Raw genomic sequence first — 14,333 nt, forward strand, 5'->3', positions numbered from 1 at the left:
CTGTACCGTTTACACCTTTTGTATACCGTGCATATGACAAATAAACTTTGATTGTATTTGATATAGTGTGTGTTTATCAGAGATGGTAATGTGAAGAACAGCATGACCTGCACCAAAGTAAGACTGGGATATAGGCCAAGGACTAGATAAATTGCATTTTTACTACTACCATTACTAGACTACCTTATTCACTCTGTTTCACACATGGCCTCACATGTGAATCCTTAAAGAGATGGGTGGGGCTAAGGCTTAAGAGGGTGTGAACGATGTTGAATGGGTGTAGACAAAGAATAGCTCTTCAGTAGGTACCAAAACATTCACAGGCCATTTTCAGCCCAAAACTGGGTTTACAAGTTTATTTTCAAAGCAGAATTACTCCATTGTTCCTCAACTGCAGTGTATGATATACCATTTTGTAGCTCGAAGTCTCTACTTTTGTCCAATTAAAATAATCTACAATAATGTTGTCTTTGTCTCTCTAAATAACTGTAATGTGGTTAACCTTAAAAATCCCAATCTAAATGATTCAAATATGAAGGTAATAATTCAACCAGAGCGCGCCCTTAGATCGTGGGAAAGGCCACACTTGACCGTTGCACTTGAATCATTCCCACGGTGAATGACTAAGCCCGCAACGCTATGTAACCACACACTATTGCAGAGACTTTCATATTACCGGACACAATTGATATGGTGAAAATAATGTGTGAGGAGGCAGAGGGACAGAAACTCACATTAATCCCTTTGGCAGATATCACTGTGAAACTAAGAATTGATGCCTTAGCTAGCAATCAAGAGGAAACTCTGACTGAACGACTCAAACTCCTCACCTTATACTCTCCAAAAGAATGTTAGCGGTGAGGGCCGAGATGCCAATGCAATGACTTTTGTTCGTTACATGGCGGGGGATGCTATTCACAAGGACATAGAGTGCCTTCGGAAAGTATTCAGGCCTCTTGACTTTTTCCATATTTTGTTACGTTTCAGCCTTATTCTAGAATACACACAATACGCCACAATGACAAAGCAAAAACAGGTTTAGACATTTTTGCTAATTTATTGAAAATAAAATGGAAATATCACATTTACATAAGTATTCAGACACTTTACTCAGTACCTTGTTGAAGCACCTTTGGCAGTGATTGCAGCATTGTAATCTTCTTCTTGGATATGACGCTACAAGCTTGGCGCACCAGTATTTGGGAAGTTTCTCCCATTCTTCTCTGCTGATCCTCTCCAGCTCTGTCAGGTTGGATGGGGAGCGTTGCTTCACAGCTATTATCAGGTCTGTCCAAAGATGTTCGATCAGGTTCAAGACCGGGCTCTGGCTGGGCCGCTCAAGGACATTCAGAGAGTTGTCCCGAAGCCACTACTGCAATGTCTTGACTGTGTGCTTAGGCTCGTTGTCCTGTTGGAAGGTGAACCTTCGCCCCCAGTCTGAGGTCCTGAGTGCTCTGGAGCAGGTTTTCATCAAGGATCTCTCTGTACTTTGCTCCGTTCATCTCTCCCTCAATCCTGACTAGTCTTCCTGCTGCTGAAAATGATCCCCACCATGATTCACCGTAGGGATGGCGCCAGGTTTCCTCCAGACGTGACACTTGGCATTCAGGCAAAATAGTTCAATATTGGTTTCATCGTGGCCTAAGTCCTTTAGTTACCTTTAGGCAAATTCCAAGTGGGTTGTCATGTGTCTTTTACTGAGAAATGGCTACCGTCTGGCCACTCTACCATAAAGGCCTGATTGGTGGAGTGCTGCAGAGATGGTTGTCCTTCTGGAAGGTTCTTCCATCTCCACAGAGGAACTCTAGAGCTCTGTCAGAGTGACCATCGGGTTCTTGATCATCTCGGTGGCCAAGGCCTTTCTCCCCCAATTGCTCAGTTTGGCCGGTGGTTCCAAACTTCTTCCATGTATGAATGATGGGAGGCCACTGTGTTGTTGGGGACCTTCAATGCTGACCTTGAAAAGTTTTGGTACCCTTCCCCGCTGTGCCTCAGAGCTCTATGGACAATTCATTCGACCTCATGGCTTGGTTTTTGCTCCGACATGCACTGTCAACTGTGGGACCTTATATAGACAGGTGTGTGCCTTTCCAAATCATGTCCAATCAATTTAATTTACCACAAGTGGACTCCAATCAAGTTGTAGATACATCTCAAGGATGATCAATGGAAACAGGATGCACCTGAACTCAATTTCCAGTCTCATAGCAAAGGATCTGAGTAATTATGTAAATAAGGTATTTCTGTTTTTAAAAATCTGTAATACATTTGCAAACACCTGTTTTTGCTTTGTCATTATCGGGTATTGTGTGTAGATTGATGAGTACTTTTTTTATTTAATGCATTTTTGAATAAGGTTGTAGCATAACAAAAGGTGTAAAAAGGGAAGGGGTCTGAATACCTTTCGAATGCACTGTATTACGGGCAGTGGGCAGGCCGTTGCACATTATGAATGTCTCCCTCTGCCATATGGACTCATATCACCCACTGAGCTATAATGGATACACCTAGAGCAACTGACGGCAAAAGAGCTGAGCACAGGACTCAGAGATATGCAGCTGGTAACTTCAATTGTAAACTACATTGTGCATGCTTGTTCACAAAACTATTTGGAGATATGGGATAAGAGCATGACAATGTTTTATTTCACACCGAGGCTTGGTGGTTATCGAGGTTGGAGTGTTGGGAAGATTTTTTGAATTCAGAGAGGAACAGTTGTCATTTGCAATTAATATAAAAACAGACTTTGTTGAATTTCTGTTTAATGAAAAGAAAATGTGTCCTCCTTGCATATGTTATGGACATATTCGAGAAAGTGAACGCACTGAATGCAAACATGCAGGGGAAATACAGCAATATTCTACAGATGAGTGACCGAATCAGCTAAATCTGTTTGACTGTGATCCTGGCTCAGTTGACATGCCAGTAAGTGAAATCGAACAGCTGATCGAACTGTCATGTGACTGAACGCTGCAGACAACGCATTCACGGGTCACTATGGAGGAGTTTTGGTTCCTGACTCAAAGGGCTACTGTGCCGTCTCCCTCGAAGCATTATAACTCATGGTACGCTGATTTAGTGCTCTCGTCTGCATTAAAAACAAATACCAATCCAGTTTGGATGTGACAGGAGAGATGAGGTGCCCACTGTCAACCACACCCCCTGACTTTGATCATCTCCAATGCGACCTGCATCAAGCACACCTATCTCATTAATGTTGGTGAGATCATTTATCTTATGTCAGATTACTTTGCAATTGACTGCCATAGCAGCAATTAAAAAAGTCAACATTGGCTGTTAATGACATAATTGTTTTACACATGGTTTGGGTCTAAATCATTTTCAGATATCAAAATGGGGTCATGGGCCAATAAAGTTTGGGAACCCCTGCAGAGGTGTGAAATAGACCTTGGTTCAAATAGTATTTAATTTCTTTCAAATACCTTACCTGTATTTGAATGAAATGTAGCTGGCAGGCAGGCTCAAGCGTAGGCACAGCTGAAAGTATTTGAAAGAAAACAACTACTATTTGAAATCAGGTCAGCAGAGCAGTGAGAAGAGGTTTAAGCCATGCAGGAAGGCACTAGCTATTCCTGTAAATGGTAATAGGCAGTGTGTGTACCACTTTGAGGTTGGCCGCTTAGGAAATGGCATCGACTACTTACGAGTTCTAACCCTGACTACGTTATTTAGTGACTTTTTTTGTGTTTATCTTTACTTTTTGTTGTACAGAAAGTTCATACTATTATCAGACTGGATATACCATACATTAGGAACACCCTTTTTGCCCTCAGGACAGACTCAATTCTTCGGGGCATGGACTTGAAAGCGTTCCACAGGGATGCTGGCCCCCCATGTTGACTCCAATGATTCCCATAGTGGTGTCAAGTTGCCTGGATGTCCTTGGGTGGTGGACCATTCTTGATACACACAGGATACTGTAGAGCGTGAAAAGCCCAGCAGTCTTGCAGTTTGACACAAACTGGTACGCCTGGCACCTACTACTGTTCAAAGGCACTTAAATCTTTTGTCTTGCCCATTCACCATCTGAATTGAACACATACACAATCCATGTCTAAATTGTCTCAAGGCTTAAAAATCCATATTTAACCTGCCTCCTCCCTTCATCTACAATAATTGAAGTGGATTTAACAAGTGACATCAATAAGGAATCATAGCTTTCACCTGGTCAGTCTATGTCATGGAAAGAGCAGGTGTTCTTAATGTTTTCTGTACTCAGTGTACGACTGCCAATCACTTCTAGACATCAGATCAACAGTTACTAACCTCAATTTCGACTTCAAATCCGACTTCATCTCACACTCACCTGTTCCCTTGTTCATACCGGAACCAATTCCTTTGTTTCATGGGCTACCAAAACGCCACGGGCGTAGATGGGGTAGACGAGCCGGCATCCTGGTGAGACTGAGACAAAGAGAAAATCGACCGGCACTCCCTTCCATCCTATTGGCAAATAGCCAGTCACTAGAGAATCAGATGGACGAGCTTTGTTCGAGAGTCTCCTATCAGAGACTTAAAAAGCTGCAATATTATATACCTTGCGTAGACATGACTGGATGACTCTATGTACGTAGAACTCAGTGGTTTCCCCATGCCACGGGTATGTCCTGAGGCCGCCTTGTTAATAAACAACAACTGGTGCGCAGCTTCCAGTGTGAAGGAAATCTCAAGCTTTTGCTCACCTGATATAGAAAACCTCATGGTAAGAGCGCCAACACCACTTTGGCACTCCAAAAAATGTATGGGGCCATAAACAAACAAGAAACCGGAGACTTTAATGCGGGTAGACATAAAACCTCACTTCTTCTGCTCTACTAGAAGCGCTAAAAGTCTAGACCACTTTTATTTTACCCACAGAAGCGCATACAAGGCCCTCCCTCGTCCTCTCTTCGGCAAATCTATTCTCCTGCTTCCCATTTACAAACACTCAAACAGGAAGTAACACTGATGCCCTCAGTACGTCAGGGGTCCAATAAAGCAGACGCAAGGCTATAAGATTTTTTGCTAGTACAGACTGGGATATGTTCAACGATTCATCTGATAGCATTGAAGAGTTTACCACATCAGTTTGAGTTTTTTGCTATTCACAAGAAGCATTGCTTGTTGCAACCATGCCTAGAACAAAATAGATCTCAGAAGACCGAAGATTAAGAATTGCTGCCTTGCATAAAGCTGGAAAGGGTTACAAAAGTATCTCTAAAAGTCAGTCCACGGTAAGATAAATTGTCTATAAATGGAGAAATTTCAGCACTGTTGCTACTCTCCCTAGGAGTGGCTGTCCTGCAAAGATGACTGCAAAGGAACAGAGCAGAATGCTCAATGAGATTAAGAAGAATCCTAGAGTGTCAGCTAAAGATTTACAGAAATCTCTGGAACATGATAACATCTCTGTTGACGAGTCTACAATACGTAAAACACTAAACAAGAATGGTGTTTATGGGAGGACACCATGGAAGAAGCCACTGCTGTCCAAAAAAAACATTGCTGCACGTCTGAAGTTCGCAAAAGAGCACCTGGATGTTCCACAGCGTTACTCGCAAAATATTCTGTGGACAGATGAAACTAAAGTTGTGTTGTTTGGAAGGAACACACAACACTATGTGTGGAGGAAAAAGGCACAGCACACAAACATCAAAACCTCATCTCAACTGTAAACTATAGTGGAGGGAGCATCATGGTTTGGGGCTGCTTTTCTGCCTCAGGGCCTGGACAGCTTGTTATCTATCATTGACAACAACAACAAAAAATCCCAGGTTTATCAAGATATTTTGCAGGAGATTGTTAGGCTATCTGTCTGCCAATTGAAGCTCAACAGAAGTTAGGTGATGCAACAAGACAACAACCCAAAAGACAGAAGTAAATCATCAACAGAATGGCTTCAACAGAAGAAAATATGCCTCCTGGAGTGGCCCAGTCAGTCCTGACCTCAACCCGATTGAGATGCTGTGGCATGACCTCAAGAGAGCAGTTCACACCAGACATCCCAAGAATATTGTGGAATAGACATTTTTGTAAAGAGGAATGGTCCAAAACTCCTCTTGACCTTTGTGCAGGTCTGATCCGCAACTACAGAAAACATTTGGTTGAGGTTATTGCAGCCAAAGGAGGGTCAACCTGTTATTAAATCCAAGGGTTCACATACTTTTTCAACCTGCACTGTGAATGTTTACACGGTGTGTTCAATAAAAATATGAACAATTATAATTGTTTGTGTGTTATTAGTTTAAGCAGACTGTGTTTGTCTATTGTTATGACTTCGATGAAGATCAGATGAAATTGTATGACCAATTTATTCAGAAATCCAGGTAATTCTAAAGGGTTCACATACTTTTTCTTCCACTGTAAATGTGTTTCATGCTCGATTCTATAAATATAACACTGAGTCTTGCGTGAATGCCCCGTTGTTTTGGATGACTGTGTGATCTGGCTATTCATGGCCGATGTGAGTAAAACTTTGAAACATGTTAAAGCTCGCAAGGTCGCCAGGCCAGACAGAATACCAGGGCGCGTTCTCAAAGCATGCGCAGACCAGCTGGCAAGTGTCTTCACGGACATTTTCAAGGTCTCCTTGTCACAGTCTGTAATCCCAACATGTTTCAAGCTGACCACCATTGTCCCTGTTCCTAAGAACTCCAAGGTAACCTGTCTAAATGACTATAGCCCTATAGCATTCACATCTGTAATGATGAAGTGCTTTGAAAGGCTGGTCATGACACACATTAATACCATCAACCCAGACACCCTGGATCCATTCCAATTTGCATACTGCCCCAACAGATTCACAGATGATGAAATCTCTATTGCACTCCACATGGCCCTCTCCCACCTGGACAAGAGGGGAAATAACTATGTGAGAATGTGGTTCATAGACTACAGCTCAGCGTTCAACACCATAGTCCCCTCCAAGCTGTGGACCCTGGGACTGAACACCTCCCTCTGCAACTGGATACGGGACTTCCTGACGGGCTGGCCCGATGTGGTGAGGGTAGGCAACCTGCCACGCTGACCCGCAACACCACGCTTTTATCCAACGTGAATTACAGTCATGCATGCATACATACTACATATGGATGGTCCCGCGAATCGAACTCACTACCCTGACATTACAAGCACCATGTTCTAACAACTGAGCTTCAAACAGCAGACAACAACAAAAAGCAGTTTGCGGTTTCATTCCTACCACTGAACCAGTGTTTGAGTTCTGTGGTAGCGAATATCAAGTCCCTTATCTGTGGTATATCTTGGCATGTGTCAATCATGAGTAAGTTTAAATTGTGTGCAGTGGAATGGACATATAATGCACAATGTCTCAGGAAAGACTGTCTGGGTTGGCAATACTCACTATAGAAAACAGTCGGGCCCGCACGCTGGACCTACAGGCTGTGGTGACTTCAGGAGTCTCAAATTGGAATGTATAGTTAAAGTGACTATGCATATAAGATAAACAGAGAGTAGCAGCAGCGTAAAATAGGGGTTGGGGGGGGTGGCACAACATGCAAATAGTCCAGGTAACCTTTTGGTTACCTGTTCAGGAGTCTTAAGGCTTGGGGGTAAAAACTTTTGAGAAGCCTTTTTTTCCTAGACTTGGCACTCCGGTACCGCTTGCCATGCGGTAGTAGAGAGAACAGTCTATGACTGGGGTGGTTGGGGTCTTTGACAATTTTTAGGGCCTTCCTCTGACACCGCCTGGTGTAGAGGTCCTGGATGGCAGACAGCTTTGCCCCAGTGATGTACTGGGCCAATAGCATTACCCTCTGAAGTGCCTTGCGGTTGAAGGCCGAGCAGTTGCCGTACCAGGCAGTAATGCAACCGGTCAGGATGCTCTCGATGTTGCAGCTGTAGAACCTTTTGAGGATCTCAGGACCCATGCCAAATCTTTTTAGTTTCCTGAGGGGGTATAGGCTTTGTCGTGCCCTCTTCATGATTGTCTTGGTGTGTTTGGATCAATCTAGTTTGTTATTGATGTGGACACCAAGGAAATTGAAGCTCTCAACCTGCTCCACTACAGCCCCATCAATGAGAATGGGGACATGCCTGGTGCTCCTTTTCCTGTAGTCCACAATCATCTCCTTAGTCTTGGTTATGTTGAGGGATAGGTTGTTATTCTGGCACCACCTGACCAGGTCTCTGACCTCCTCTCTGTAGGCTGTCTCGTCGTTGTCGGTGATCAGGCCTACCACAGTTGTGTCGTCAGCAAACTTGATGGTGTTGGAGTCATGCCTGGCCTTGCAGTCATGGGTGAACAGGGAGTACAGGAGGGGACTGAGCACGCACCCCTGGGGAGCTCCAGTGTTGAGGATCAGCGTGGCAGATGTGTTGCTACCTACCCTCACCACCTGGGGGCGGCCTGTCAGGAAGTCCAGGATCCAGTTGCAGAGGGAGGTGTTTAGTCCCAGGATCCTTGGTGATGAGCTTTGAGGGTACTATGGTGTTGAACGCTGAGCTGTAGTAAATGAACAGAATTCTCACACAGGTGTTCCACATCCGACGAGTGTCGGAGCCGTCAGATTTGATCATATGAAACAGTTCATATTTGCTAGATTGAGTAATTTGGCAAAAATTGTGAATGACACAAACCTTAAAAATGTCCAAGAAATCAAAAATATATGGGCTGCATGATGCACCTACAGGCTACTGATGAGAAAGTCGCAAAAAAAAAGCGTGTGCTCTGTTCCTTGCCTTAGGCTGCACAGCTGTTCTCTCATCAAGTGATCATATTTCCACCAATCATACTTTTCTCAATTTAGTCTTTAATGTGCAAAACTAGTTTTGATTTAAGAAGGGCCAGTTATCAAGAACAGGCAAGGGCAAGAACAGGGGCAGGGGAAAGAAGACGTCATCCGTATGTACTCCAATAGTGAATGGAGGCCACTTTCGCACCGATATATTTTTTTTCTCCAATGATGCTGGGTAGGCTACTTCAGTTTTCTAGCGGAGCATGTGCTTAATATGAGTAGCTAAGAAATAAATATAGTAGCAGCAGGGATCCTCTTTTTAGTGGCAACCACAAAAACTTTGCTTTCACACGGGGTTGCATATAGAAATGTCTGGGCTTATAAGAACACTTGCTTCACTCCACGCATCAATCACTGGGGGCCCTCGGGGGTGTGTGCTTAGTCCCCTCCTGTACTCCCTGTTCACCCACGACTCCAACACTACCATCAAGTTTGCTGACGACACAACGGGGGTAGGCCTATGGTGGCGAAATTACAAGATTGTTATAATACTGTTATTGCATTTTTCTTAGACGTAACAGAATGGGGTTAGAACTCTCATGTGTCTGTGTTAACACTGACAGTAGATTTACGATGCCTTAGGTGATAAACCTAACAAGCCACGTTCCATTAATGTGAGGGAGATGGCTCGGCTTGAGAGGAACCTCGTTTTGGGGGCCAAGCCCTGTTTCCCTTTACATTGAGAACAGATACTGTCTGCTGTGAATTATTAATTTCTTTCATACAACTCCTAACCTTTTGGCCCAATCCACACATCTGCTGTTTGTCGTGTATTCATAAAGAGCTATAAAGAGCTGTAACTCAGTGATCACCTCCAGGGTGGTTACCTACCAACTCCATTACTGCAGTAAATAAATAATACAGTTCAATTGTTTTGAAGAAATCTAAATGTCTCTCCTTTGATTATAATTCCACCACATGCCTGATCACCGACGGCGATGAGACAGACTACAGGGAGGAGGTCAGAGTCTTAGCAGTGTGGTGCCAGGGAAACAACATCTCCATCAACGTAGGTAAGACCAATGAGCTGATGGTGGACTACAGGAGAAAGAGGAGAGAGCACGTCCCCCATCCACATTGACAGGGCTGTTGTGATGCGGATCGAGAGCTTCAAATTCCTTGTCGTCCACATCACTAAGGACTTAACATGGTCCACAGACACCCGCACCGTTGTGAAGAGGGCACGGCAACGCCTCTTCCCCGCCATGAGGCTGAAAAGATTTGGCACGGGCCCTTGGATACTCAAAAGTTCTACAGCTGCACCATTGAGAGCATCCTGACTGGCTGCATGGCCACTTGGTACTGCAAATGCACCCTTGACAGCAAAGTGCTTCAGAGGGTGGTGCAGACAGCTCAGTACATCACTGTGGCAAAGCTCCCTGCCATCCAGGACCTCTATATCAGGCGGTGTCAGAGGAAGGCCCAAAAAATTGCCAAAGACTCCAGCCACCCAAGCCATAGACTGTTCACTCTCCTACCGTCTGGCAAATGGTACGGGAGCATCGGCTCATGGACCATCAGGCTCCGAGACAGCACAGGCTCATAGCAAAGGGTCTGAATACTTATGTAAATAAGGTATTTCAGTTTTTTATTTTTAATACATTTGCTAATATTTCGCTTTATCATTATGGGGTATTGTGTGTAGATTGACGAGGAACATGTTCTATTTAAGCCATTTTAGAATAAGGCTGTAAAGTAACAAAATGTGGAAAAAGTCAAGGGGTCTGAATACTTTCTGAATGCACTGTCCATATCTACATCAAATACATAGTACCCCTGAAAATGGATCTATTACCTGTACTACATGTACATTCTTGTGTATATTATTCCTTGTGTTACTATTTATTTATTTTACTGGGAAGAGCTCCTAAACAAGCATTTCATATTTCATCTAAATTGTTGTATTCAGCACATGACAAATAACATTTGATTTTAAATGAGTATGACAACCCTGCAGTAAGGCAATAGCTATATCTGAAAACAGTGATAGGCTTGTAGTTTACCACTTTGAGGTTGGCCTCCTGTAGTTTGCGTGCCCTGTCCTCCAGTCTCTTAGCGATGACAGCCAGCTCTGTGTTCTTCCTCCTCAGACGCCTCACCTTCTCCTCAGTCTCTGGGACACTGCTCTTCCTCTGCAGAGAGATAGAGGGAGAGACATATTTAAAAACCTCCTCCACAGGCCTGCAGCTCTGACTGACACTGCCAGAACAGGACAGGCATGGTGAGGACTGGACCAAAATAACACAGTAGAGGACTCAAAAAGACAAAGGCAAACTTTTGTAACCCCGGTTCTCTGATAATAGTGTCACTATAGGGATTTGTACCAGGCGGATCACAACACGAAGAACCAATCACATAACATATTTCGGAGACAGACAGATCGAGAGGCGAATGAGGTGAGCCCCTCCCTCCTTATAAGATGCCACTCGCCTGTCCTCTGGTCATTCTCAAGCATGCCTTTCTTCCTTGCTCTCTGCGAGTAGGGAAATGAGATGATACATCTCACTCATGATCAGAGGACCAGGGTTACAAAAGTAACGATGAGTTCTCTTCAAATTCTTGTTTCGATGTATCACTATGGGGATATGGCCAACTCCCGTAACGTAGACATGCCCTCTGAAGCTAGGGTAACCCCAACAGCATCACCCCTCAGAGGCTCCGACACAGTACACATCAACAAAGGTGCAGTGACGTCCAGTCGGTAAAAAGCTCAAACGTACGAGGGGTGGCCCAACATGTCACATCGCAAACATATTGTAAAGAGATGCCTTTGAACAGTACCATAGAGATAGCCATACCTCTGGTGGAATGAGCCCTCAGGCCCTCCGGGGGCTGTAAAACCCTTGCCAATATAAGCCAATATAATAGCCTCCAGTATCCAATGGGATAGCTGTTAACTTCTTGACGCACCCATCACGTTAGCGAGATCATTTTCATCAACACCCGCTGAATTGCAGAGCGCCAAATTAAAATTAAAATACTAAAAATATTTAGTTTTCATTAAATCACAAGTGCAATACAGCAAAACACAGCTTAGCTTGTGGTTAATCCACCTGGCATGTCAGATTTCAATACAGCTTTTCGGCGAAAACATAACAAGCGTTTATGTAAGAACATCTCTCTCAGTAGACAAAATATTAGAAACAGCTAGCAGCCCAGTAGATTGGTCACGAAAGTCAGAAAAGCAATATATTAAATCGCTTACCTTTGATGATTTTCGGATGTTTGCACTCACGAGACTCCCAGTTACACAATAACTGTTCCTTTTGTTCCATAAAGATTATTTTATATCCAAAATAACGTGGCGCGTTATGTTCAGAAATCCACAGGCTCGAGTGGTAATGACATCACAGACGAAAATTCCAAATAGTATCCGTAATGTCCACAGAAACATGTCAAACGTTTTTTATAATCAATCCTTAGGTTGTTTTTAAAATATATAATCAATAATGTATCAACCGGGATTGTAGCTTTTTCAATAGGAGAAGGAGAGACAATGGCTGCCCCACTCTGTTGCGCAAGCAAAACTCTGCGAACACCCAGCTATCCACTGACGCAATGTGATCTTTCTCGCTCATTTTTCAAAATAAAAGCCTGAAACTATGTCTAAAGACTGTTGACACCTTGAGGAAGCCATAGGAAAAGAAATCTGGTTGATATCCCTTTAAATGGAGGCAGGGTATTCAATGGAACAGAGCTTTCAGGAAACACAGCACTTCCTTGTTGGATTTTCCTCAGGTTTTCACCTGCAATATCAGTTCTGTTATACTCACAGACAATATTTGGACAGTTTTGGAAACTTTAGAGTGTTTTCTATCCTAATCTGACAATTATATGCATATTCTAGTTCGTGGGTCTGAGAAATAGGCTGTTTCAAATGGGTACATTTTTTTTTGCCAAAAACGAAAATCCTGCCCCCTACACTCAAAGAAGTTAACGAGAGAAGGGGTCCACTTGCATGGAGGTGCCCAAGAAACTAAAAGTTGTTCGCTATTGCGTAAAGCTCTCATTCTGTCCAAGTAAATGTGCAAAGCATGTACTGGACATAACAGTGGAGACGCTCTTCTTTCGTAGAGGTGGTGGGTGTAAAGCCACAAGCTCTAAGGTGAGACAAAATATGAATGGCCTTTGGCATGAAGACGGGGTTAGGTAAGAAGGTTACTTTGGATAACCTGGGGCAAACTATAGGCAAGAATGGTGGACTGACAGTGCGTGCAGCTCACTCACTCGCTTTGCAGACGGAAGGGCAATTAGAAAAGCGGTTTGAAAGAGAGATATTACATCTCCATGCTTTTCAACAGCTCAAAAAAGGCTGCTGTGAAAGGCCTCAAGCACAATAGTCAGGTCCCATGACAGGACTAAAGGCTTGGAAACGGTTGAGTAAAACGATATGAAGGAGAGATATTTAATCTCCATGATTCCAGTGGCTCAAAAAGGCTGATGTGAAATAGCCTCAAGCACAATAGACCACTCTAAAGACGGAGCTAAGGGATTGGATATTGGGTGTAGGCGATACGCTCCCTTCATAAAACGACATAACAGAGGAAGTTCCTACTGTCTTATTGTCGAAGCCTATATGACAGGCCAAGATAGAGGCTAAACAGACTTTAACAGCAGAGAAAACTTTCCCTGCAAGAAGCATAAAACCTCAGATACAGAGCATTGGTAAGGAATGATCTATTCTTGGTCACACCACTTATCAAAAACTAGCTACTTGTTACCACACAATGAGCATGTAGAAGGGACTCACTCCAGCACTCTGGAGATCGCAAGGACCCAGAGTGGAAAGCGTGTCGTACTCTGTTTAAACAGTGGAGAAAGCCTTCCCTCTGTTAGATACAATATACTTTATTTCCACAAAACCAAGGTTGGTGGTATTTGTTTACAGTGCAGCATGGTAGCTTTGAAGTGCAACTTCAGACAGTATTCACTCTCAGTCGAGCAGTGAATTTCAAACACAGATTCAACCACAAAAACCAGGGATGTTTTCCAATGCCTCACAAAGAAGGGCACCTTTTGGTAGATGGGTAAAAAAAAACACTGATTTAAAATATTCCTTTGAGCATGGAGAAGTTATTAATTACGATTTGGATGGAGTATCAATAAACCCAGTGACTACAAACCTACAGGTGTCCTACCTAACTCAGTTGCCGGAGAGGAAGGAAGCCGCTCAGGGTTTTCACCATTAAGACTTTAAGACAGTTTAATGGCTGTGAAAATAGACAACTGAGGATCAAATCAAATCTAATTTTATTTGTCACATGCCCCGGATACAACAGATGTTGTAGCTGTTAAGGAACAGAGAGAACAGTTTATGACTTGGGTGACTGGAGTCTTTGACAATTTTTTGGGTCTTCCTCTGACACCACCTGGTATAGAGGTCCTGGATGGAAGGAAGCTTGGCCCCAGTGAGGTAAGGTTTCCGGGATGATGGTGTTGATGTGAGCCATGACCAGCCTTTCAGAGCACTTCATGGCTACCGACCTGAGTGCCATGGGGTGGTAGTCATTTAGGCAGGTTATCTTCCCTTTCTTGGGCAAAGGGACTATGGTGGTCTGCTTGAAACATGTAGGTATT

At 43.6% G+C, this 14,333-nt stretch overlaps 1 protein-coding gene across 8 annotated transcripts in view; it reads right to left on the reverse strand.

Annotated features, from left to right (window-relative positions):
• Positions 1–14,333, reverse strand: part of LOC118391007 (peripheral-type benzodiazepine receptor-associated protein 1-like) — a 172,902-nt gene that overhangs the window by 74,127 nt on the left and 84,442 nt on the right. For all 8 annotated transcript variants that reach the window (XM_035781907.2, XM_035781905.2, XM_035781902.2 and 5 more), the window contains one exon: positions 10,760–10,888. In XM_035781907.2, the coding sequence (XP_035637800.1) occupies positions 10,760–10,888 (129 nt within the window). The remainder of the gene's footprint in view (positions 1–10,759; positions 10,889–14,333) is intronic.

The sequence above is a fragment of the Oncorhynchus keta genome, chromosome 12 (genome assembly GCF_023373465.1).
Source record: "Oncorhynchus keta strain PuntledgeMale-10-30-2019 chromosome 12, Oket_V2, whole genome shotgun sequence".
NCBI lineage: Eukaryota > Metazoa > Chordata > Actinopteri > Salmoniformes > Salmonidae > Oncorhynchus > Oncorhynchus keta.